Below are 24,450 nucleotides of genomic sequence, written 5' to 3' on the forward strand. Positions count from 1 at the left end.
GAGAAAAAAGACCTCTTGGGGCAAAAATGGGACTTCTCAGCTTTTGGTGGCTGAGTTCTTTCCGCATGATTGCTGGATTTTGTTCACTGAACAGACTGTATGAAAGCCTCCAAGTCATCCCCAGCTAGCTATCCTCTTATATTATATCCCAAAACTTGTCCTCGTTTGTATGCATATGCTAAATAGAAACCATAGGCGGCTTCTGCGCTATCTCGAATATTTGCAGCACAAAGATCACATTGAGGACTATTCTAACTCATGCAATATGCGTGCTTTGCATAGCGCATAGTAGTTATTGGTCTCGAATAGTCCATGCTGTATCTCTGGCTATATTGATGGACGTCCACATGTAAACGTAACTCTGGTCTTTAGTCCCCACCGCAAAAGGTAGAATTTTCAGGTTAGATTTGCTCACAGAATCAACAGTTTCGACTATAGAGTTATTGTAATCCAAGGTAATAGGCAGCGTTGATGAATGGAACTGTTTTTACTATGAAACCAAGATGTATTCGAAAATGTAATTTATAGAGCAGTATGTTGTATATTGCTTACCTCACTGCGGTTATGTTGCTGCATAACTAGAATCTACAAAGATGTTCAACTCAACCGGATGTCAAATTCGGCCGTAGGGTCACACAACCACTTTCCAATGCATTGCCCGTTCCCTTTGTGATAAAAATTCAAACATGTCTTCAAGTTCACATTCAGTCAGGGCCATGCAGAAAAGCCCATCCAATTCACATCGCAAGTATTCGATCTAACATTGAAGGAGTACATAAGAACATAAGAGCTGACGTCAAATGTGAAGGAATAGACGAAGTCGATTTACTTGAAGCCTTTGACGAACGAGCGAAAGATGCAAGCGCAGAACCAGATTATCGAGAGTTTATGAAATCAGCAGCAAAAGCAGTGAAAGAGCTTAAAAGCGACGCAGAGAGAGACAAAGAACAGATAGCACACCTGCAAGAAGAAATCAAAGTGTATACCAGCTACCTCAAAACAGCAAGCAAAAACTATGACGAATTGGAGAACTTTCTCAAAGAGGAACGACGTCTACGTGTAGATTTTGAATACAAGGTGGAAACATTAGAGACGCAGCTGAACGCAGAGCGAGAGAAGCCAAAAGTATTAACCGAGCAACTGCTTGGTCAGACAAAGGAAAACGCAGCATTAAAGGCTGAAAACACGAGACTGAAAGCAGAAAATGAACAACTGAATCGGGCGTTGAAGAACATTGAAAATATGAGATTAGAAAGATTACACGGCGAAAAGTTACTAGCTGAAAACAACCAGCTCAAGATAGATATTGCAAAGCTCCAACAAGAGAAAGAAGAATCTGAAGTTAAATGCAATCGGATCACAGCCGGCAGAAGGGGTACAGAAGAGAAACTGCTCCAGATGTATCGAGAAATGCTTGCTTGGCAGCAGAAGACACGAGAATTGGAACCTGAGATCCAGCGGTTACGTTCAGTACTACAGGCGCAACTGCAGCAACTGAAAGCAAAGGATTTGCAAATAAACAAAATGAAGAGCGATTACGAGCAGACCAAGACCATGTACAACGAAGTATTACGACGCTATGTACCGGAAGTACAAAAGGAAATCGAGCGATTGCAGGCGATAGTAAACACCGGGACGACGCCGGTTTCTAATCTGCCAATGAACGGTTCGAACACATCACCCGGCAACCGAACATCTTCAACTTTCAATCGCTAGCATATACATTTTTTCTCTCTTAACCATAATACACAGTCTCTCAACCTATCCTTCCTCCCCATTCTCCACCTACTCACTCGCCTCATGTATTCCTTTCTTATCATTTTGATACCGTTGCAAATTAACACTTGATTGAAAGCAAATCAAGACAGGGAAGCAGCCCCGCTATTTGAAGAATTTTTTTCGAGGTGCGAACTTTTAGCTCTCTTCTTTACACTTACCACACAATGCTGTCAACTGTCCGCACTGCAGCGACCAACTCTGTTCGACGATCTGCTTACACCTTCACTCGCTCGACTTATGTTCCCTTGCGACGTGCTTACGCCACCGAGAATGGTGAAAAGCCAAAGGAAGAAGAGCAGCCAAAAGCCGCCGAAGAGCAGCAAAAAGAGCAACAGCAGCAGGCCGCTAAATCGGAAGAAGGCGACGACTTGAAGAAGCAATTGACCGAAAAGGACAAGAAGATCGCAGAGCTGCAGGTACAGAGCTATACTTCTTTCAGAGAGTGTGCGATGGACGACATGTATGCTTAAGGATTTGACAGGACGCCTACATTCGCTGTCTTGCTGATCAAGAGAACCTTCGCGAGCGTACACGAAAGGAAATTGCGACGGCTCAAGAATACGCTATTCAAAAGTTCGCAAAGGACTTGTTGGATACTGTGGATATCTTGGGTTTGGCGTTGTCATCCGTTCCAGAAGGTTTGCGCAACAAAGATGCTGCGCTGAAGTCGGAACTCGCCAAAGACGCTGAAAAGCTTGTCGACCACATCACTAACCTTTACACCGGCGTCTCCATGACCGAGACCGAGTTGATCAAAACATTAAAACGCCACGGTGTCGAGCAGCACAACCCTGAAGGCGAGGCCTTTGATCCTAACAAGCATCAAGCACTTTTCCAGACTGCTATCCCTGGCAAGGAAGCAGGAACTATCTTCAACGTTCAAAAGCTTGGCTATACACTTAAGGGCCGTGTCTTGCGTCCCGCTCAAGTTGGCGTTGTTGCGGAGTCTCAGTAAATACAGTACGAACAACATCTCTTCTTTTGACACTCTAATATCACTCCCCACCCTCCTCCTTACTCTCAACATAACACGCAGCACAAATGTACCATAGAATCTATAGAAAAATGGAGAATGAACAGTGCTCATTCCGTATATGGACATTACAGATGAAGTAAAAGGCTTGAATTGCTTGTTTTGGGATTTCTTTGCATACTTGCAGTGATGACTTTGGGGAGTGGGGCTATGGTATACAAGATGTCAAATTGTACAAAAACGAGGAAGAGGCCTAATGCGTTCCCATCTGCTCTTCGAACCGTCGTACACGGCCGGATATATTGCCATTATTGTTGCTTCCGTCTCGCGGAGCTGGCGATACGCTGTGCGACCTCCAGGTTTCTGGAGAGTTCATTTCATAGGCTTCGCGCACCTGACCAGGCCCAGGCGCATAAGCCGCGCTTGGTTGCGCAGGACTAGTACCATTGTACCGCGAAGGATCTACCCAGTGGCCAGGGGCGGTGCCGCCAGTGTGTGGTGGTGGTGCTGGTGGAGGTGCATAGTAGGGCTGAGGAGTGTACGGCGGAGGGTACGCGGTGTATGGTTGCTGAGGCGCCGTGGTGATCACGTAGCCGCCTTTGTTAACAGTTCTATATCCACCGTATCCGCAGCAGCCATACAAGAAGCATCGGCTGATGCAGCAGAGCAGCAACAGGCCGACAACGGCAGCCACAGGGATAACAATGTACAAATGATCGTTGATCCAGTTCTTTGCGTTCGTTCCAAAATTATCCAGACTGCACGAACCGCCCTTGCAAGCACCACCGACGCCGCATGGAGTGCCATCCAAAAAGTTGCCGTTGAATAGGATACAGCCAAACCCTTTTGGATTATCGCATGCCAGTTGGCAGCCGTCGATGGCTCCGCATGCGCGGGTAACATTCATTACAGATCCACGTTGACGGCACTGGAGGTCCCGTGATGTACATTGGCCTGATGCACAGTAGAGTCCGTTTCCACAAGAACTTCCGTCCGACTTGAAAGAATCGCTTGGACAGTCGCCAGAGTTGCCGGAGCATACCTCGGCGACATCACATTCTGATAAAGCTGGACGGCATGTGTAGTTTGCAGGTCGATACTGGCAGTTACTGCAGCACAAATCCGTGGAATCGCTAGGAAAAGGTGTGGATTAGATACCTCGAATCTGCATTCTACCTCTGAATAGTTTGTACTACATACTCGCATTTTGCATTGTTAATATATTTACAAGTTTTAGGGTCACAGCAGTTAGAGGTACTGTTTTGTCCTCCTGGATCACAATCCTCTCCTTCTTCTTTGATGCCGTTGCCGCACATCTGCAATGTCTTGATAGTTCTGCTGCCAGGATCTGCCATGTACGGAAACAGAATTGATTTTTAATCAGTTTGTAAGGTCGCTTTACTGCTTTCTTTGATATAATTACCTTCAAGACAGGTACCTAGGTTAGGAAAGTTATCACAAATCATCTTGATTGTGCATGGACTAAAGTCGTTTGTTGAAACGTTGCTGGATGGATTCATGATGTAAGTACCACCAGCATCACATTGAGTGGAGCTCAGCGGACAGCATTGGTTGCATGATCCGCTGCACGGGCACGTGTCTGATGTGCAATCATGAATGGCGCCTAATGTTTTTCTTTGCTGTCAATTCATCTTACTTGCAGCAGTGATGCCGATGCCGGGAAAAAAGTCTCTGGACTTACCAAAGTTATGGCCAATCTCGTGAGCCACGACCTTCCACTCGTCTCTAACTACATAATCTTGAGTTGGCTATTCAGTTTTATGCAGATATCATCTGGAACTTACTGATGGATGACAAGCCTGTTCCGGAAACATACTGGGTCTGCCCACTAGTTGTTTGTGCCGTGGCTTCCTTGTCGCATAGTTTGCCCAGCCACGCCACACCGACCTCGATACCAGATCTATACATAGACATTAAGCAATTGTTACTGATATCTTCATTCTAAGCAAACATACGCGCAGCTTGTCATTAAATGCCACAATCCTGCTCCATCATCACCGAGAGAACCTCTCCATCGACTAAAATCGCTGAGACGATCCGAGACGGTATAGCTCGTGGAACAACCTTGGTTCCAAGGAGCGCTTGAGGAAGCAGTCGTGGGGCAAGTCTCAGGCATGATCGTTATATTGATCAGTCCTAGCTGTACATTGAATGTTCGTTGATAAACCGCAGACGCCGAGTTCCAATCTTGGATGATCTGCGTCCGTGCATTCGTCGCTGATTGATAATACTTTGTGTAGGTACAATCGGCAGCTTATTTCATTTGCACTGTGATCAATATCTGGTAATACATTCGAGTTTTAGAGGAATGTGACTTACCGGCACCCATGTAATTAACTAGAAAATTTGGAGTTAATAAAATGCAAATTGCAGTTATCACAATCGTATTTCCACCTACTTTTGGTGGAGGTGGGGCACCCTTCGGGTGCACGCTTGCTAAGAAGCGAATGGGATCCAATTGAGCCAAACAACTGACTTTGAGATATGCCCCCAAAATAGCTAGACATCGCACCACGGTGTCCAAAAGAAGCGGTGGATGGCATTTCTCTGTAGAGCAAGCGATCAAAACCACACTCGGATGCGGGTTCGACATTGTGCTCGGCTCGCTTTTCAAGCTGGACGATTTTGGTATCCGAATCACGATAAATAACCATGTGCGTATTTTGGTGATGATCTTGCAAATCTGCATCATCCGATCGCTTCACGCGCTTGTAATTCTGCGTTACTTTTACGTGATGGATATCACCATACACTTCAAAGGAACCTTCAAAAATGGGATATTCTAAATCATGCCTGTTGTCGGGACCGCCGATTTAATGTGAGCGAAAACTTTGATCTCTCTCTGTCCACCCCAGCCCAGCTAAAACCCATTTTCTTCCAGTTACCTAATATCGTGGCGGACGATTATGCGTGCCCATCCTAGAACACCAGGCTCATGTTCAGCAGTGAGCTCATCTCTCCAGACACCAGCTTGATCTTCTTTCCAACGATCGTCAGAATATGCCGAATCAATAACGAGGCCGCGGTACACACGGTAATCCTGCGGCCTGATTCTTTCTTCGTAGCCGCCGTAATTGACAACGGCGTTAGGGTGGAAGAGATCGGTGTTGGGATGCAAGTGCAGGTGGAATGTCTGGTTGTAAGCTGTGAGACTCAATCGCAAAATGTCGTCGTACTCGATCGCCTTCGGCGACTTTGGCACATAGGCTGGATTCGCTGTCAGACTTCGCTTTTCAAAGAATGCCTCTGGCCGTGGTGCTATATCGAGACTGACTGCGTTCAATGGCTCAATCCGCTCAAGTTTTCGATTATTTACACTGTGGGCTATCAACAGCAATTCCAATCATTGAGTATTTCGGCTCAATTGGTACATGATCGGATTATAATTACCATAGATGCATGGGAGATATAGATATAATGTGGTGAGGCATAGAAGCCATACCCACCAGGACTTGAACATGTGTATACAAATGGAAAGAAAAGGGGATGTTGTTGCTATTCTTGTCGTTGGGTTCTCAGGAACTTATCCCCGGTAAGTGAAAATGTGGTGGGCCACAAGGTCTCTTTGTGTAACTCTCTGTCGCCACGCCCTTTCCGCTCAGCATGTTTCGAACGCAGCTGGAGCTTTCAGTGCGAACGCCGGGAAAACGACCGGTTTGACAACAATGGCACTGATCATCTAGAAAACAGTGCTCCAGTAAGAACGAGCTGTATGCCAAGAGTCAAAACGATAACAACATAGAAACATGACCATGCCGGATGATTAAACCTCCATCCGCTTCCGAAACATCCTGTCTTTCTACGCTCGCGTGCCACTTCGAAACTTGTCCGTGTCTGGAAACCATTCGTCTTGGATCATACGGCAAGGTAATTGATAAAATTTTATCTATGGCTTAGAGCATATATAGCGTATGATTATCGCATGGATAGACCGTACATACAATTGCCGTGCTTGTTACGAGGATTGCGAACATTGAAAATGTGGCTGATGAGAAGCCAATTCCTGTCCTTCCACAGACTGTGGCGCGCGCTCTTGGCAGCAAACTGGGAAGGATTCCAAAAGACCAAATCCAGGCGTTGTCATGTTACCTGCGATTTGCAGCATGCACTCACTATTTTTACAAAGTTACTATATCGTTTACACAACACATCATCATCTACCGCATACATAACGTAGCATATTCGTCACCATCAGATAATATACTTATTTCCTAATGTAGGCTGGCAGCATTTGCTGACAATTACACGCTCTTTTTGCTTATCAGAGAGCTTTATTTATATATGCAGAGCTGAATTATTTATATCTGTTATTCTGATGTAATGTAATCTTCGCTGCTCGCACCTGTGGCAACCAAATGGTAGAAACTATGAAATGAAAAGTTACGATCAAGAGGCATTTTTAGGATTTGGATGTCAATGATTAAAGCGTATTAAATTATATAAACCATGCAATATCAAGCATATTGCAGACCCATTGATCACAAAGTCTTATCTTTCCCGTTTGACAAACTTATGGGACACTAGCAGAAACTTGAGCGTCCCCTTTTCTGTCCGAATTTGGGAGGCAAGCCAGACGTCTGTGACACCTTCAGAATCTGTCCTCGCGTAGACAACATGACAGATATTGAAAAGGAAACGATTGAGCTCGGCATTATTGGTGCCGGTGGTATGGGTCGCTTTTATGCCCAAAGACTGTCAAAGGCAGGCTGGAAGAAGCAAGTATATTTTCCAACAAGGAGATCGTGATTTGATCACTGAAGGATTTGTGTTTGTGTTGCAGGGTCAATGTCTGCGATCTTCCTGAAAAGTACGAAAAGCTTAAAGAGGACTTTCAAGATACAGGAATAAACGTGCTACCTGATGGATTCCACATATCTCGACGGTGCGACTGGATCATGTACGCCGTGGAAGCTGAACACATTGAATCGGTAGTCCGTACCTTTGGACCAGGTAAATCCTGCTTTTGTTGCATGAACTTTTTGGGGCGACTGTTCTCATACGAAGTGAGATTACTGCAGCTACAAAGATGGGCGCTATTGTAGGTGGACAGGTAAAGTATTTAAACTGTATATATTTGCAATTCCATCAGGGCTGAATGACTCATTTTGCACATTATCAGACATCTGTCAAGCAGCCGGAAATAGCAGCGCTTGAAAAGTACCTTCCGTCCGATGTGCACATTGTCTCATGCCATTCTATGCATGGTCCTGGCGTCGATCCAAAGAATCAACCACTTGTAGTGATCAAGCAGCGTGCAACAGAAGAGAAATATCAGTTGGTTCTCAGAATATTATCGTGTTTCGAGTCCAACTTTGTCCACTTATCAGCCGAAGAACATGATCGTATTACTGCCGACACTCAGGCCGTTACTCACGCTGCATTTTTGAGGTGACTTTTTGCTCCTTCCCAGGTCATCTATGTCAACGGATGGATTAACGACTACGCATAGTATGGGAAGCGCATGGAAAGCCAACAATCAATTTCCAGTATGTAACATGTGATGCAAGTTCTAGACTTATGTATTCAATTTGAGTATAGTGGCTCGTTCCCCACTTTGTTGGTGGTATCGAAAATGTCAAAGTCAATGTCGCTCTACGTATCATTAGCAACAAATGGCACGTATATGCAGGTACCCGTCCTTAAAATGGTATATATCATTATCTTTGCTCACTTGTCTTTGAACAGGTCTTGCTCTTATGAATCCTATCGCCAAGATCCAAACTGCCCAATATGCGCGATCTGTAGCTGATCTATTCAAGTTAATGATTCAAGAGAAAGAGGAAGAGTTTCGGTCACGGATAAAAAGGGTATTCGACGTGATACTACAAATTTTTTTCACCGCATAGCAGAGAATTGATTCGTTCCTATTTTCTTTACTAAGGCTGGCGACTTTGTGTTTGGTGGGTTACAAAAGGACCATGTACCGATCTTGTTGTCGGACGATATCCTGGACGAATTCTCTCTGTCAAAGATGCCAAAGGAACAACGTACTCCTAATTCGCACTTGTCACTGCTGGCAATGGTATACCTAATAAGAATTTCAAATTTACGTATCAATTTGAACTTATATCCATGTAGGTCGACTGTTGGTACACTTTGCGACTGAATCCGTATGAGCATATGGTCTGTCAGACGCCGTTGTTTCGACTGTGGATGTAAGATGTCAAGAAAAGAAGAAACGACAGGAATAGCGCAACGACGTTACTAACATGCATCTCAAAGGGGTATCACCGAGTATCTGTTCCGAAGCCCTGCCATGCTAGAAGAAGCTATCATGGCAGCACTCTACCGCAAAGAGATTCGACCGGATGATATGGAATTTGTAACTTGCGCACGTGGTTGGGCCGAAGTTGTTAGTCTGGGCAGTATGGAAGCTTATCAGAAGCGCTTCACAGAAACTGCCGAATTCTTTAAGGATAGATTCTCGGAAAGTACAATTGTCGGCAATAACATGATTGCTATGATATCCAAGAACATGGGCAAATAATAAAAGAGGAAAATAAAGCAACATGAGAAAGCATGGATTTTCAACAAGGAGAGGAAGAACATATGCATGTCTGCTTGAAAGTTTCCCATTGACGGGTCTGTATCACACGTTGACAGAAAATATTCGTCCTTTTTTCCCATCACATTCTCTTAACAAGTTTGAGTTTATCAGCCACGATGCTTAGGCGGCTGCTGTATCTCGCACTAGGCGTAATGCTTACATATATGCAAAAGATATATGCCATCGAAGACGACGATGAGCACGCAGACGATGGCGAGCTCATTGTGAATCTTGAGCCACAGAGTCCAGAAGAGATTGGCGAAGACATTGGCGAGGAGCCCGCGGGCGATGAAGAGGAAACTTTCAGGGACGAAGAGCAAAATATGGACGATGAAGACTGGGTCGATGCGAATAATGCTGACGATCAAAAAATCACAATTGATACTGGCGTTGGAGACCAGCAGCGAGTCCCACAACAAGGCGAGGGCATTTCTGGACTCCCTCCTCCTCCGATTAAGCCGCCAGTTGAAACAACACTGGAAGAGGAGGAACTGATTACGAAGCAGCCATTAGGTGCGATATCCGAGAATCGATGGAGAGAGGAAGAGGAAACCGATAATAGGGTCGTGCCTGCACCGCAGCCCAGACCTGATGCAAATGCTGAAAATGGCTGGAACGAAGGGGAAAATGATGCAACGCTCGTAGATACACCGGAACCAGCAACCGAGAGCTATGATGAGACTATAGATGAAACGTTGAACAAAGCCGTTGAGGCGATAGGGATGCTACCCTGGTACGATCGAACACAAGAGGATGTGTCGCCGACGTTAGAGGGTGGCGAGAGCAAGACATCAGTCGATAGCCAGGGACGAATGTTGGCTAGTCCTCATGGTGGTTCATCCTCTTTTCTCTCATTCGTGTTCGTTGTCGTTATCTTGATTATCTTTCTACGCGCACCCCAGATTAAGGCAAGTATAGATGGGCGTGGATCGGCCGCTGTCTGCACGTGCGCTTACACTAGGATTTGTGTAGCGAGTCTTTTCTAGGAAGAAAATTGCATCGTCATCGTTGCCGGTAAGAAGAACATGCAGAATATATATAAGTTACGACGCCGCAGCCACTAACCCGATTTCTTACGGATCTATGTGAACAAAAAGGTATACGACGTTAAACGGTCTTGAATCATCCAATACCCCTGACGTTCGAGCCAGCCATGCCAAGCGTAAACAAGGGGTGTGTATGGCCGCGATGCATTTATTACTTTCTTGCTGCTCAGTTAAATTTATTTTCCTTCTGCATGTAATGTACGAATAGTAATATTTGTTCCTTCCATGGATAATCTCGTCACCAGCGGAAATGATGTGGTGATGAATTTTGCCCTACTTGGCGAAGTTTAGCACGATGCAACCCAACCCCCCCCCCAAGCGGAAAACACACTTTAGCGTCAAATCGTGCCTATATGCAACATGGTTGCAAATAGGAGCAAAAATCCCATAAAAGCTCACAGCCTACATAAGAAACACATACACGGCGCATACCCTGCTCCCGTTCGCAAAAGGAGCACAGCATGGACATACGCCTGCAAAGTGGAAAAGGGAGCATACAAAGTGGCGAACGCGGCTCTCTTTGGAAAGACATGTGACGAGAGTATTGGTTCAAACGAATTGCATAAAAGTGAAAAATCTCAATCTTGCGGTTGTTTGCTTCCTTGATTCTTTTCTCTTCTCTTCTTTCCTCTGCATTGAGTCTAAATAATAAAAAAGGAAACAAGAGCAATGTTCAAGGATATCCGCAAACGCATGAGCAAATCGCTGGAAAAGAAGGCGCTGCCCCCATTACCCTCGCAACGACCCCAGCAGCAGCAGCAATCAAAACAGAAGCAGGGCGGGCTCGCATCACCTTCTCCTTCATCGCCTAGCTTGACCAATAAAAAGTCCACTCACCGTACTTCTAGCACGTCAACGGCCTCGTTATCCATCCCTTCGACACCCACGTCGCCGATGACACCGCAACGTGCGCTCTCGGCTGCAAGTCTCATGAGCATCGGAAGCGATCCGTTGCTTGATCATTCGCACCTAAAGCCTGGAGACAACGCTTCACTCCTATCATATTCTCAGACAATCAACATGTACAGAGAAAATGCGAAGAAGTCAAATAATGTTGATATCCAGTGCGACTTTGCTATTTTCCTCGTGGAAGCTGCAAAGAGAATTGAGCAGCAGCAAGAAGAAGGTCGTGGAGAGAATGATGGTGACGATGATAACGACAATAACAACAGCAACAGCAACGAAAACCAGGACCAGAATATAAACGAGGATATGCGCCAAGCATATCTCACTGAGGCGGAGAAACTTTTAAAGGTAGCATCGTTGCGCGGACACCGGGAATCGCAACACTACCTAGCCAACATGTACGCTGCTGGCCTTCTAAGCAAGGACAGACGGCCAGACTTTGACAAGGCTTTTCCTTTGTTTGTGCAGGCTGCAAAACACCACGACCCAGATGCGGCTTTCCGGTAAGTTGTTTGGCAGGAAAGAAAAGCGTAATGTTTCTATTTTAAGTTGCTTATTTTCGTTAGAACCGGCAAATGTTACGAGGATGGATTAGGCACGCGCAGAGACAAGACAAAAGCAGCGCAGTACTACAAGAAGGCGGCATCTCTGAACCATCCCGGAGCCATGTACCGCCTTGGACTAGCGGAAATGAACGGGGAACTCGGCATGACCCGTAACTTGCGCGACGGGCACAAGTGGCTGAAACGTTCCGCAGAAGCCGCCACCCCACAGTACCCGCACGCATTGCATGAACTAGCACTGTTGCACGAGAAAGGATTTGACTCGGTTATTTTTGTCGATACAACGTACGCCGTGCACCTATACAGCGAAGCAGCTGCGCAGGGTTACGCTCCATCTGCCTTCAGATTGGGCGAATGTTACGAGTTTGGCCGGCTCGGTTGCACAAAGGATGCATCGCTTAGTATACGATACTACAGCATCGCCGCTGACCAAGGACATCCAGACGCTTGCTTTGCACTTGCTGCATGGTATCTGATGGGAGCTCAAGACGTACTGGAACCGTCAGAAGAACAAGCCTTTGCCTGGGCCTACCGCGCAGCACTGCAAGGTTTACCCAAGGCAGAATATGCAATTGGTTACTTTTATGAAGTCGGTATTGGCGTTGCCGCAGACGCACAGGAGGCTGTTGTTTGGTATGAGCGAGCTTCGGTCCAAGGAGAACGCCGTGCAGCGAAGCGGCTGCATCAGATGCCAGCAAGATACAGATCTTCGTATAGAGCCACAATGGTCAATAATATTCCAGCAAGATCACCGTCAGCTCTGCAATTACATGGCGAGGAGCTGTTGCAACGTGCAAAGGGTTTGCTCTCGAAAAAGGAGTCAGGTCCTATTGCAAACTTTGTATGATCGTTTTCAAAATTGTTTCTTATATTCTTGTTCATTGGATATTTACAAACCTATACGCAATACACACACCTTATTAGATATGAACCAACCAACCCCCACCCCAGGATCCCCCCTTAAAACTATCGCTTCTTTCCCTTGTCTAATCTGCATCTCATCGCTACGAAGATATGAAAAGAACTGGATTCCATCTATGGCAATGATAATAAAAAAAGTTCTTCCTTCTTAACTCTTCATCCAATCCTATGCAATGGATACACAATGTGCATTCTTCATTGGGGATACATTGCCGTTTAGACTCTTTGAAGTTGTTATTTGCAACATACTCCGTTGCTATATGCTTACTGCATGAGAAGCCTTTCTTCTTTTGCAGACTCTATTCCACGTCTTTCAACGTTACTTTCTGGCATATGCATATAAGCAAACTGAAAAAACTATCCACGACCCCCAACCACGAACTGTTTCCGAATAATTGAAACATCTCGAGATGAAGCCTTCAATAAGTTTCCACCAGCAAACGTTTTATTTGAACCATGTAGTGCTAGGAAGAAAAGGGACAACGATGAAAAACTGCTATCTATCAGCTTTTATATTTACGTTTCGATGCATCCTGCTGATTTGGGTTCAATGTACTCAGAACTCCAGGTATTACCGGAGCTCTTAGCTGGAACAGGCTTTCCGTGCCTTGTTCCCTGCCCATGGATGGCATCACATCTACCAGATTCCAGTGCTCCCCATTATCGCCTTCCTCGTTCCAATCATCGTTCTCTTCTTCACTGTCGTCGTCTAATCCATCATAGTAAAGCCACCCTTCTGCTGCGTGTCTTTCGCTCAATGTAGTCCCTCGTGTTACATCCGCCCTGATAGGCGGTCCACTCTTAAAACGCATAGCCGTAGCACGAAGAACGTGATGAAACTCTAGAGAGAAGTCCAGACTAGACAATCCTCCTTGAGCTGTAGCATGTGAATGTCTAGAAATTTACATTAATTATAACTGATCATTGTCCTATTATTTCGTTTCGCGCACCTACATTCCCAATTTTGGTGATTGACAGCACTGCATAAGGTTCTGGAATGTGTTTGCGATTTGTGATAACGGTATATCAACCCGTTGCGTGTGGCAAAGGTATGCAATATCGTAGTTCAACATGGCAACTCCTATGACGAACCGTCGAAAATTCTCGTCGTCAAGGAATAGCGGCATTTTACTGCTGCGTACCGGCCGCGGTAAAGATGATCTCGCATAAGGGTGTATTCCACGGTAAAAGAGTCCAAAAGGCAGCTTGACACCGAGATAACCAACAATTAGGCCTAGCATATGTACCACAAGGCCAATCGCAGCATTCAATTCTTCCTTTGGATATTCTGCATCGAAGAAAGACAAGTCAAAGGTTATGAACTTCTCTTGGTATAAAATAAAATACGCTTAGTTCTTACTTGCGATGTCTATGGTCCTAGAAGGCAAAGTGACGCCGCAGATATAAAGATCGTCACTCCGTTGTCTATTTGGCAAGAATGGTACATCCATGAAACTGCTCTGCTCATGTATCGGTGGTGATGTTGGCTCGCTAGCCTTAAAATCGAACAGTAATGTAATCTCTTGAACGAGGATTCTCCGTGCTAAAATGACCATGCGATACATCTTTTGCGAACGTTTGCGATATTGCTGTAACTCTCGTTCCCACTCTGCAGGCGTTTTTTGAGACCGTCTTTGTCGTTCATTTTCATCAAGCTTGACTCGTCTCTGCTCAATTTCTTGCCTTAGCTGCTCTATACGTAGCTTCACTGTTAACGAGGGATTGTTAGTAAGAGCAAGTATTTTGGGTAGAAGAAATGAACTCCATAAATCATACATTCATTGTTGTCAGCTTTTATGCGTTCCCTTTCAACCGAGGATTTAGCTATATTTGCAGCGCGACGATGTTTCTCGGCTCTGAGTGCTCGTATACGTGTGGCGCTAGCGACATGCTGTTCAGACTGCTCGATTGCTTTATCACATTCGAATAATATCGGTCCAAGCTCGTATCTATGTGTTTGCAATCTGCGCATCGTCAATCATGACTCGCTTTTGCTGGATTACGTAGCTGTCCTTACTTGTCTTTAAGGCAGCGCACACAGTAAAATTTACGATGAGTAGAATGACAATATTGACATTCCATTATGGCGAAAGAAAACGATAAGTAATTCTTGCAGAGTCCAAAGACAGACGGGCCAAATGATGGTCACGCGACACCGATATCTCTGTCAGCCAGTTGACCCGTTGAACCTCTAACAGCAAGTCTATCGCTTTGCAAGCTATCTTTGCCTAGTACATCCACTTATGACTCTGTGTGCAGTTTATGGTCGCACTAGAAACCTCAGCAACTTTGCTGCATGAGCCATTCCAGCCCGTCCCCATCGGTCATGAAATCGATTCCTCCAGAATCCGGCAATGACGTAGTTTGTGTAACTGTCTATGAAACAAGCAGAAATTTGTTCTGTACGCTTACACATCAATCAAATCATTCCACCCTGATCAGCTAAATTCAAGTAGGATGGCTGTGGGTCGTGATCAAGAGGAGTTAATCTATAGTATATATTGCATAAATAGCCCATAATACAATCTGAAGATAGAGAGCGGCTGTTCGTATGAGGGTTTTTGTAAGAAAATGTTTTCGGTTTTCCGCCCCGATATTCTTTTTTCTCGTTTGTGTTTTCAAGTGTCTCTCGCTCTTTCTCTCGCAACTATATCCCATTGACGACTTTTCAGCTCCACGTTTTACAATTTGCCAAAAGACGACATCACGGACGATTCGTGCATGACCAGAGATGCCAGCTTGGGTGCCCCTTCAACAGTAGTTGAGCGGAAGCCCAAGCCGCCTGGCACCAAAGCGACGTACTTGCCGCCAGCGTGCCTGAAGCGCATCTTTAGCTATTTATCCCGTTCCGACCAGGCTCGTACAGCGTTGACTTGCAGGGCATGGTCGACCCCCGCTTTAGAGCTCGTATGGTCGAGCTTCAAGTTTGTCCGTGAGCGAGAATTCGAGCGTGTATTTTCCATCATGGCCCGCAAAAACACCTCTCGACCGTACGGCAGCTACCTCAAATCGCTCGATCTTGTCCACGGTGACCGAGAGTTCCACGTCACTCCAAATATCATCTTGCTAGTCACTTCGCTCTGTCCCAACCTTGAATACATCTCTATAACATTTCATAATACCCGCCCTGTGGCGCCTCCAGCTCCTCTAATCATGCAGAATCGTCCAGTGTTGCCCAACATCAAACGTCCAGGTGACCCTCCAATGCCACGTCCGCCAACCGGTGGTGTCCCTCCTCCAATCCGTCCTGCCGGTCAAATCAACCAGCACCATCCTCCGCCTCATCAGCATCCTCCACAGCAGCAACAACAGCATCAGCAGCAACCACATCACGTTAGGCAACATAATCATTCGCTGCCCTTGGCGCACTTTGCACATAACTGCCGAAAACTGAAAACTATACGACTCACGTCGTACTCACCAAAGAGCGACGACTCTATATACGAAATGGCAAAATACATGGTATCCGGCGCGCTTGAATCGATCGTGTTCACTGGCTGTGCTACCCTTCGAGGCTCGACGCTGGCCAAATTGGCTCTCACAAATCCACAGCTGCGGCACATTGAAATCATGGGCAATACCCCTATTAGCGACGCGAGTTTGGCCACTTTGGCTGACAGATGTGGACCAAACCTGGAGAGTCTCGGCATCGGAAATGCCTATCACTTGACCAACATGTCGATCAGCCTGGTTGCTAAGCGATGCAAAAATTTGCGCAAGTTCGTCATGATCAATAACCCCGATGGCGACCAGTTATCAGAAAGCACCTTGGTGGATTTGCTTATGCACTGCAATCAACTGCGACTTTTCAATCTTAGCAACGCGCGCAATCTTACAGAAAAGTTTTTTAGCTCCCTGATTGAGCGTATTAAGACGGACATTGCACACATCGACCACGGCCGTGCCTCCGCCGACTCTGGGTTACAGAGAGTCTGTCTAGGTGGCGTGCATAGAGGCATGATACAAAGTCCATACATTAAGGAGTTGGTTGAACTCAGCGCTGGTAGCGGTAATAGCAGTCTGGAAGATGAGGAGGAGGATACGGAAGAACAAAACGGGGAGCGCCACAAAAATCTGTTTCCATTGGCGGACAATCCTTCTTCAAACTTATTGGGTAACATAACATACATGCCAAAGACAACTGTCATCAGAGGCAGCTCCATATGGTGGCAACGGAAGCGTACCGGATATTGATCATCCATCTTTTTACTTATATTCCCCCAATTCTCCTGCATATTCTTTTCCTTCTTGTAATTTTAATCCCTAATGTCCTCTTCTGGTCCCCTTTCTTGCTTTTCTTCTCTCTACTTCCACTGCTCGTATTCTCTCTCTCTCTCTCTCCGTCTTTCGCCCATGTATATAGACATCACCGTTACAACAATTTCTCTTTTTCCGTATTTCTTTCTTCCCTCTTCCTGAACATAAAAGGGGCCATAGCTAACTACGATAGTAGAAAATCAGGCCTAGAAAAAAAAAGGATATTGTTTGTCTTATTTACAAGTCTCGGCATCCACAATGCTGATTATTTGCAATAGCCGCGCTAGGGACGTTTGCCGAATTTGCCATTCAGACAGGATGCATTGCTACAACTTTATGCTTTCTATACATATATGTTTTCGAGATATGTAGATGTCTTCAATATTTTTATAGCATTGTGAAAGATGGAACTCTATCCACTTCGAGTAATGTTTGTTGAACTCTTAACCCGGAAAATAGGGTCAATGAAATCATTATTAAGATCTTAATATATGGAAAGAGGCTGCACTGCAGTGACTAAACTTTAAGATACTACAACATACATAAAATATACGGCGACTTAGTGTCCCAAGATGGGTTCTTTGTTAACCTGTTCGGATTCGGCGTCTTCCGGGTCGTTCTTCTTCTTCGGCTTCCAAACATATTTGTCTTTGTAAGCTAACATGGAGCCTTGGAACAGCTATTTTCGTTTGCGTTAGAAGCATGAAATCATTATGAAACACTGATCTGCTTCGTGTTAGTTTACCTCATCAATTTCTTCCAGAGAACGACCCCGTGTCTCGGGTAGAAACACATAGGTGAATACACCCATTACGACAGCCATGGCGCCAAAAAAAAAATAAGTGCCATATGTAATTTTTGCCATCATGATGGGTGTAACTTTGGCAATAGTTGCATTCATGGCCTTTGTTCAAGAAATATGTGAGCTTACATGTAAGCATAACTTCAAAGCGATCAACAAAGAATAAATCTTACCCAGTTAAATGCTAGCAGGTTTTGTTAGTATTTTGCCAATAATAAAAGCCATGAACAGTGCTTACCAGTTGTGATAGATAAGCAAATAGCGCGGACACGGTTGGGGAAGATCTCAGAGCAAACGACCCAGACGACAGGACTGTGGGATATCCTTGGTTAGTTTTCCACGCTTTCTTTTCAAATAGTGATATCCCGTTTTGTACCCCCAGGAGAATTCATATCTTGAGACAGACCGTCAGTTTTTCATGAAAGTTGATAAAAAGTTTTTCTCGACTTACCCAACAGCAAATAAATAGACCATAACCATGGCAACATATCCTTTTGCATCAACGATCGCGTTGACTGTCAGCGCGCCTCCATTATCTTTCTGAATGCCGTAGATCATGCCAGCCAGGATAAAGAAGGAGACAAACATGAAGACTGAGCCCAACAAAAGCGTCTGTCGTCGACCGAGTCTGGCATCAATCATAAAGAATGCAACGACCACGAAAACTAGCTTGACGACGCCTAGAACAAGGATATCTCAGCAAAAGCACTCCGCGACAACTGAAATAAATTATTCCTTTACCATATACACCGGTGGCGAGGATATCCGTGTTTTCTGTCGTAAGACCAATGGACTGGAAAATGTTAGGTGCATAGTAGTTCTATCCAACAAACATATATTAAATTCCTTCTCCAAATACCAATTTCTTTCCACGGCCAATCCTCCACAACTTACGACAGCATTTGTGCCCGTCCATTGTTGAAAAATCTGTAACCATATACCAATAAACAGGCGCTTCATGTTGGAAGGTACAATCACCTCCGACCATCGAGTGTTCTTGCTTTCCCTCTCAAATTCTACAGCATCTTTGATCTCTTGCAGCTCTTGAATGATGGTGGGATCATCTGCGGGAAGGTTCCGGAGGCGACAGAGCTCCTTTTCAACTTTATCGTCTTTGTCCCTGGTCACCATATGCTTTTATCAGTACTATATCCCGTGATGGAACACGCCGTAGCTGGGTGCATTACTTCAGAGCCAACCAACGAAGAGATTCGGGCAAGAACACCATGCCAATCAGGAGAATACCACCTGGAATGATCTGGATACCCAAAGGTGTACGCCACTGTTTATCACTGATGGGAATATGACGCACACAAGCATAATCAACCCTGACATGAAGTCTGTAAGTCAGCGAACGTCATGTAAATAGGAGTATATAATCCATGTTACCAGTAGGAAAGCATGATACCCAGCACGACAAGAAATTGCCACAAAGTACCTAGACGACCTCGGAGCTTCCTTGGCGCAATTTCCGCAATGTACATGGGGACCAATGTAGAGCAAGCACCCACTCCAACTATATCCATAGAACCTTTGTTTAGTCTCTAGAGTTAGGCTCCCAATCAGCAGAACATACATCCTCCCACAAATCGCCCAGCCATCATACTGTTTTATATGTTTATCATGTTTGTTAGTTTCCCACACGTTAGCGCTTGCATGTAGAGTTTATACACACGTTGCGAGGTTTTGCGCGACTGTCTGGAGAATGCTTCCGACAATAAAGATTACTGATGAAAGCATGATTGCATATTTACGGCCAAAGGGATCTGGATAGCAAATCAGATACGAATTATAGACTAGTCATTGCATACAATGACTTACCAGCAAAGAAATTGATAAGTAATGCACCTGCACAGCAACCAGCCTGCAACAATGATACCACATCGCCTTTGACCTGAGCCATGTAAGCGGGATCACCAGACATGCCAAAATACGTTGGAAACGTAGGCATGGCAAGTACACCTAGAATGCATTTTTTTTTACTCAATCAGATCGCGATAACCGATTTTTGCTGAATCAAATCCAGCGACGTACCGCTAATGACACCGATATCGTAGCCGAATAGAAATCCTCCCATACACGACACAGTCGTGGCAATAAGTGGCATGTACTTCATGCTAGTACCCCAATTCTGTGGTGGGAAAACAAAACGGAGCAAGCTACAAGATGACAAATGGCGGCATCGGGCATGCTCTTGCTCTTTATATATATAAGTGCTCAAGCATTTCCCATGGTCCCACACCAAGCCTTCCCGCAGTTTACTTGATATTTGACTTTGTATTACGATATGCTGCTGTCGTCGCACAAACCTGTAGGCATGAGACCCTGTGTAGGTGATCAAATCCTACCCTTCTCATACTTCCTTTCTCACGCGCAGATTTACCTGCTTCCGGATATTATTGCATTGTCCATATTCCCCGACAATGTGGGGTTCACACTTTGATTTAATGGTGGTGTCGTGAAGTTTCCGTTATTTGATACTTTGGTTAGACAATGGACGAAAACGATCATTCTAGGTTCCTATTTTTCCCGGGAAGAAGTACTTGAAGATTCCAAGGTCGTCGAACTTGGTCGATCTTAACAAATCGTAGTAATTTATTATGGCTACAGATAATTGAAAATAGCATATAGTTCATTATGGCGATTCCACGGAGTTTGGGGAGTAATTAATCTGCTCAAATATCATAACTATTATCCAGAATATCTATCCAAGCAATATGTGAAATGTTGAAGTATAAGTACCAGCTTATGCTTTCCAGCTTAAAGCGAGGCTGTGTTGAGCAGTGCGCGGTGTAAGGCAACACCGCGTCAATGATTTCGTACCTCGTGACATGTCACATCAGCCGTATGCCAGGACAATATGTTTCCTCCCAAGATCACGCCTTTCCGATTGTAAACGCTGCAGCCATGAATAACAAGCAGAATTTACTTGAACAAATGTTGATTGACTTGTTACCGCGAGCTTTGGTTGGTTGTAAAATGTCTAGCGATTATGCAAATCCTTAATGTCCTCGTCGGATAGATGTTGGTCTTGAGTTAAGATTGCCTGTCTCCAAGCATCTTCGTATATTTGTAGAGCCAACGATCGGAAGAAATACTGGCTCTTATTTTTAGTGCATGCGCGGCCCACGACGCGGTCAATGGAACCAGCATCTATGATCTTTCTCTTGCTTAAGGAGCTTGCGGTCTTGTATGGCCTGTTGTTCAAGCTGTCATCTTCAACGGTTTTATAGATCGTTGCAAGTGCAGAGATCTTTTCTTCGTTTTTGTATGTATGTTTCAAGTAATATTCAATCTGGATGAAGTAGGCGCTAGCTTCAGGCCGGATCTTTGCTCTGTTGTTGCTGCAATCCGTGTTGACTATGAGTGTGGATTTTGCGAACATTTGCAGGTCATTTACGGATTTGTGCAGCCGAACACAGTGTTGGATTCCCACAGACGCTTACCGATCTCTAGTTGTGAACTTCCGTCGATAAAGACGTTATTGCACTGAAATGGAATGCACAGTAGGTCTTTAGCAAATTTCATAATCTCGCGTATATTTGGTTGCCGACGGAAAAGTATATGGTATATTTTATAATCATTTGCATCATTTACGCATCAGCAGCAATAATGCCAAGTGAGCATTGAAGCTTACGATGGTCAAACCCGAACGAGGAAGAGGAAGGAAGAGAGAGGTAAAGATGGATGCGTTACCCAGAACTCTCTTTTAGATGATTTTTGAGAAAGAATGACGCGACTTCATTCATTGTGACGACTGTAGAACCAAAGACGCAATCTGCGTTATGATAGGAGTCACTGATTACCACTTTCTATCAATCAGTCAATCGATCAATCAACAAGAGCAGTTTCCCATCATCCAAGCTAGATAAACTATGATTTGTTAGATTCAATGCTTTATTAAGAATGCCAACTCTGTCAAAGCAATTTTCTATTCAAAAGGGAGCAAGATACATCTTCGACATGTCTTCAGAGTTGAGCGGTTGTATGCCGGCGCGTTCGAAGACTGCTCTGTCAAACCCGCGTCACTATTGTTGAATTGGATGTATACTAACTGGCCGTTGCAAATAGTGCATCATCGCGAAGGCCAGATCATGTGAATGATCGTTTAGAGGTAGCTGAGTTCCGTCCAAATGAAAAAGATACTCAACACTTGCTAATTTGAAAACACAAACAATACACACTATAGCGACAATGTACTGTATAAATGATGGGTTCGGTAGACATTGTTCTGCAAAAAGGGATGCGATCTTAAACCTTGTAAAAATACATTAAAAGGCAGCAGAATATTTTGAGCGAAGTCTTTCTGGATTATCAGAAAACTCTCCCTGCGTTGCGAATTGATATGAAAAATACTTGCTTATAAAACATAGGATTTTATTCAAAGTTTGTGTCTGCATTTGCATAATATAGCAAAGCTGGAACAGAACAAAAATCTGTCTTGGCCCGCCTGGCTTCCAAGCGTTCGCCCCGCAGAGCGGACTCTACCCAGGAAGAGACTCTCCACAGCCGTTGTTCCTTCTCCACCTATTCTAGAAAATGGTTTTAGCAGATTTGGGCCGAAAAATAAACTCGGCCCTGATCGAGTTTGCAAAGGCGCCAGTGATAGATGAGAAAGTATGTGAATGGCAAGGCATTAGCATCAGCTCGATCCTGATCTAGTTTTACATAGACGCTTGATGCTTTACTAAAAGATATCTGTGCCGCACTATTGGCCGCCGATGTCAATGTTATGCTCGTTCAACGGCTTCGAATGAATGTGAAAAAGAATGTCAATATCAATGAACTTGGCGGTGGTGTGAATAAGAAACGTGTCATTGAAAAGGTAACGCTCGAACGAAAACGATCGGATCCAAGGGTGCATGGGACAGTGCTTAAGACAACTTGTTGAAAGGCTGTTATGGACGAGCTGTACCAGCTAGTGGATCCTGGAACAGAACCATACAAGCCTGTCAGGAACCGACCAAATGTTTTCATGATGGTCGGTCTGCAGGGTGCTGGTAAAACGACGACGTGTACAAAGCTAGCAACACATTATCAAAGGAAAGGATGGAAGACTGCTCTCGTCTGCGCTGATACCTTCCGTGCCGGTGCTTTCGATCAATTGAAACAGAACGCAACAAAAGCCAAGATCCCTTACTACGGCAGGTACGAAATGCAGATCTCTATTATACAGCATGAAGACGGTTGACGATAGAACTTTTATAAAGTTATACCGAAACCGATCCTGTCGCAATCGCCTTGGAAGGTGTGGAGAAATTCAAAGCAGACAAGTTCGAAATTATTATTGTGGATACCTCCGGTCGACACAAGCAGGAAGCAGAATTGTTTGAGGAAATGAAGCAGATTGCAGCAGCAGTGGTAAGTGCAATATCAAAGGTCGTACAGATTGAAGATTCTAAAGGTGCTTACTGTTCAGGAACCAGACTCGACTATCTTCGTTATGGATGGTACCATCGGTCAGGCTGCCGAAGGTCAAGCAAAGGCTTTTAAGGAAGCTGCTAACTTTGGTTCCATCATCATGACCAAAATGGATGGTCATGCAAAGGGTGGTGGTGCTATTTCTGCGTACGTATTACAGTCTGGGCAGGCCTTGAAACCCGATTGCTGACAATTCAATAGCGTTGCAGCCACGCATAGTCCAATTATCTTTATCGGTACCGGTGAACATCTCCATGATCTAGACCGGTTCGAACCAAAGCCATTTATTCGAAAGATGCTGGGCATGGGCGATATGAGAGATCTGGTTGAGAAAGTACAAGACCTAAAACTGGATCAGAACAAGAACTTGATGAAGAACTTAGAAGCTGGTACGTATGACAGGATATAACTGATATTGGTTTTTTTTTTTCGAATGACGCTAATACTGCGGTGGTTAGGTCAATACTCGCTTCGAGATATGTACGAACAATTCCAACAAATTTCTAAAATGGGACCATTATCAAAGGTACGTTCTATAACTGTCTATTAGACCCTCTGCTAACACTTGTGTAGTTAATGGGCAGTATACCTGGTATGCCTGCAGAAATGTTGGCTGGAACAGAAGAAGAAAGTAGCAAGCGATTCAAACGAATGATGTGTATAATGGATAGTATGACAGACACAGGTACATCTATTGCTGCTCTGAGTATCTCGATTTTCACAGCGTATTAACTAGGACAATAGAATTGGATAGCGATGGCAAACCATTCGAAACACAGAGATCACGGATTGTACGAGTAGCACGTGGATCTGGCACCAGCGTACATGAAGTGGAAGAAATTCTGGAGCAATATAAGAAGTTCGCCCAGATGGTCAAGACAATGGGAGGCAAAGGCGGTCTACTGAAGAATATGCCAACAGATCCACGACGAGCAAATCCAAACCAGATGGCCAGCATGGCCCGACTTCAGCAACAAATGATGAATATGATTCCTCCAGAAGTAATGAACCGAATGGGCGGTATGGAAGGCATACAAAGGATGGCACGGCAGTTTGCTGGCGGACGAGGAGGAGGTATGCCAGACATGCAGAAGATGATGAGCCAAATGTTTGGTGGGCGTTGAAATATTTAATTGGAAATAAAACAACGAAAAGCATGAGTTGAAACAACAGAAGTGTGGACTTGAGATCTGAGAAGTAACCGCCGCGTTGCC

At 44.8% G+C, this 24,450-nt stretch overlaps 11 protein-coding genes across 11 annotated transcripts; 7 read left to right on the forward strand and 4 right to left on the reverse strand.

The window, feature by feature from the left end:
* Positions 1-686: 686 nt before the first annotated feature.
* VTP01DRAFT_765 (uncharacterized protein) lies at positions 687-1,716 on the forward strand (the record flags this gene model as incomplete). Its single annotated transcript, XM_069386684.1, has 2 exons — positions 687-744; positions 809-1,716. The coding sequence occupies 2 exons, from the start codon at positions 687-689 to the stop codon at positions 1,714-1,716; spliced, it is 966 nt and encodes a 321-aa protein (XP_069245185.1).
* A 227-nt stretch (positions 1,717-1,943) lies between these two features.
* VTP01DRAFT_766 (uncharacterized protein) lies at positions 1,944-2,734 on the forward strand (the record flags this gene model as incomplete). The annotated part of the gene is made up of 2 exons (XM_069386695.1): positions 1,944-2,195; positions 2,261-2,734. The coding sequence occupies 2 exons, from the start codon at positions 1,944-1,946 to the stop codon at positions 2,732-2,734; spliced, it is 726 nt and encodes a 241-aa protein (XP_069245186.1).
* A 271-nt stretch (positions 2,735-3,005) lies between these two features.
* On the reverse strand, positions 3,006-6,233 carry VTP01DRAFT_767 (uncharacterized protein; the record flags this gene model as incomplete). The annotated part of the gene is made up of 10 exons (XM_069386706.1): positions 3,006-3,885; positions 3,953-4,100; positions 4,176-4,376; positions 4,455-4,502; positions 4,558-4,673; positions 4,729-5,026; positions 5,093-5,110; positions 5,172-5,566; positions 5,659-6,097; positions 6,164-6,233. 10 exons carry the CDS (start codon positions 6,231-6,233, stop codon positions 3,006-3,008), a joined length of 2,613 nt encoding a protein of 870 aa, XP_069245187.1.
* A 1,154-nt stretch (positions 6,234-7,387) lies between these two features.
* Positions 7,388-9,260, forward strand: VTP01DRAFT_768 (uncharacterized protein; the record flags this gene model as incomplete). Its single annotated transcript, XM_069386717.1, has 10 exons — positions 7,388-7,488; positions 7,554-7,723; positions 7,792-7,823; positions 7,893-8,161; positions 8,223-8,259; positions 8,312-8,402; positions 8,459-8,580; positions 8,655-8,795; positions 8,852-8,928; positions 8,996-9,260. The coding sequence occupies 10 exons, from the start codon at positions 7,388-7,390 to the stop codon at positions 9,258-9,260; spliced, it is 1,305 nt and encodes a 434-aa protein (XP_069245188.1).
* A 176-nt stretch (positions 9,261-9,436) lies between these two features.
* Positions 9,437-10,441, forward strand: VTP01DRAFT_769 (uncharacterized protein; the record flags this gene model as incomplete). Its single annotated transcript, XM_069386728.1, has 3 exons — positions 9,437-10,228; positions 10,293-10,334; positions 10,418-10,441. The coding sequence occupies 3 exons, from the start codon at positions 9,437-9,439 to the stop codon at positions 10,439-10,441; spliced, it is 858 nt and encodes a 285-aa protein (XP_069245189.1).
* A 594-nt stretch (positions 10,442-11,035) lies between these two features.
* Positions 11,036-12,682, forward strand: VTP01DRAFT_770 (uncharacterized protein; the record flags this gene model as incomplete). Its single annotated transcript, XM_069386740.1, has 2 exons — positions 11,036-11,775; positions 11,839-12,682. 2 exons carry the CDS (start codon positions 11,036-11,038, stop codon positions 12,680-12,682), a joined length of 1,584 nt encoding a protein of 527 aa, XP_069245190.1.
* Positions 12,683-13,259: 577 nt separating this feature from the next.
* Positions 13,260-14,838, reverse strand: VTP01DRAFT_771 (uncharacterized protein; the record flags this gene model as incomplete). Its single annotated transcript, XM_069386751.1, has 5 exons — positions 13,260-13,650; positions 13,711-14,044; positions 14,117-14,464; positions 14,533-14,720; positions 14,774-14,838. The coding sequence occupies 5 exons, from the start codon at positions 14,836-14,838 to the stop codon at positions 13,260-13,262; spliced, it is 1,326 nt and encodes a 441-aa protein (XP_069245191.1).
* A 639-nt stretch (positions 14,839-15,477) lies between these two features.
* VTP01DRAFT_772 (uncharacterized protein) lies at positions 15,478-16,950 on the forward strand (the record flags this gene model as incomplete). The annotated part of the gene is made up of 1 exon (XM_069386762.1): positions 15,478-16,950. The coding sequence occupies one exon, from the start codon at positions 15,478-15,480 to the stop codon at positions 16,948-16,950; it is 1,473 nt and encodes a 490-aa protein (XP_069245192.1).
* Positions 16,951-17,572: 622 nt separating this feature from the next.
* On the reverse strand, positions 17,573-19,931 carry VTP01DRAFT_773 (uncharacterized protein; the record flags this gene model as incomplete). The annotated part of the gene is made up of 14 exons (XM_069386773.1): positions 17,573-17,692; positions 17,759-17,917; positions 17,989-17,999; positions 18,054-18,127; positions 18,192-18,209; positions 18,267-18,495; positions 18,557-18,635; positions 18,710-18,935; positions 19,003-19,143; positions 19,205-19,331; positions 19,392-19,420; positions 19,491-19,581; positions 19,637-19,777; positions 19,850-19,931. 14 exons carry the CDS (start codon positions 19,929-19,931, stop codon positions 17,573-17,575), a joined length of 1,527 nt encoding a protein of 508 aa, XP_069245193.1.
* Positions 19,932-20,798: 867 nt separating this feature from the next.
* Positions 20,799-21,343, reverse strand: VTP01DRAFT_774 (uncharacterized protein; the record flags this gene model as incomplete). The annotated part of the gene is made up of 2 exons (XM_069386784.1): positions 20,799-21,175; positions 21,262-21,343. 2 exons carry the CDS (start codon positions 21,341-21,343, stop codon positions 20,799-20,801), a joined length of 459 nt encoding a protein of 152 aa, XP_069245194.1.
* Positions 21,344-22,354: 1,011 nt separating this feature from the next.
* VTP01DRAFT_775 (uncharacterized protein) lies at positions 22,355-24,360 on the forward strand (the record flags this gene model as incomplete). The annotated part of the gene is made up of 9 exons (XM_069386795.1): positions 22,355-22,432; positions 22,488-22,640; positions 22,710-22,963; positions 23,026-23,176; positions 23,235-23,383; positions 23,438-23,625; positions 23,695-23,762; positions 23,810-23,921; positions 23,981-24,360. The coding sequence occupies 9 exons, from the start codon at positions 22,355-22,357 to the stop codon at positions 24,358-24,360; spliced, it is 1,533 nt and encodes a 510-aa protein (XP_069245195.1).
* Between the last annotated feature and the right edge of the window lie 90 nt (positions 24,361-24,450).

Source organism: Rhizomucor pusillus (genome assembly GCF_041956525.1).
Source record: "Rhizomucor pusillus strain CBS 183.67 unplaced genomic scaffold VTP01scaffold_1, whole genome shotgun sequence".
Classification (NCBI taxonomy): Eukaryota; Fungi; Mucoromycota; class Mucoromycetes; order Mucorales; family Lichtheimiaceae; genus Rhizomucor; species Rhizomucor pusillus.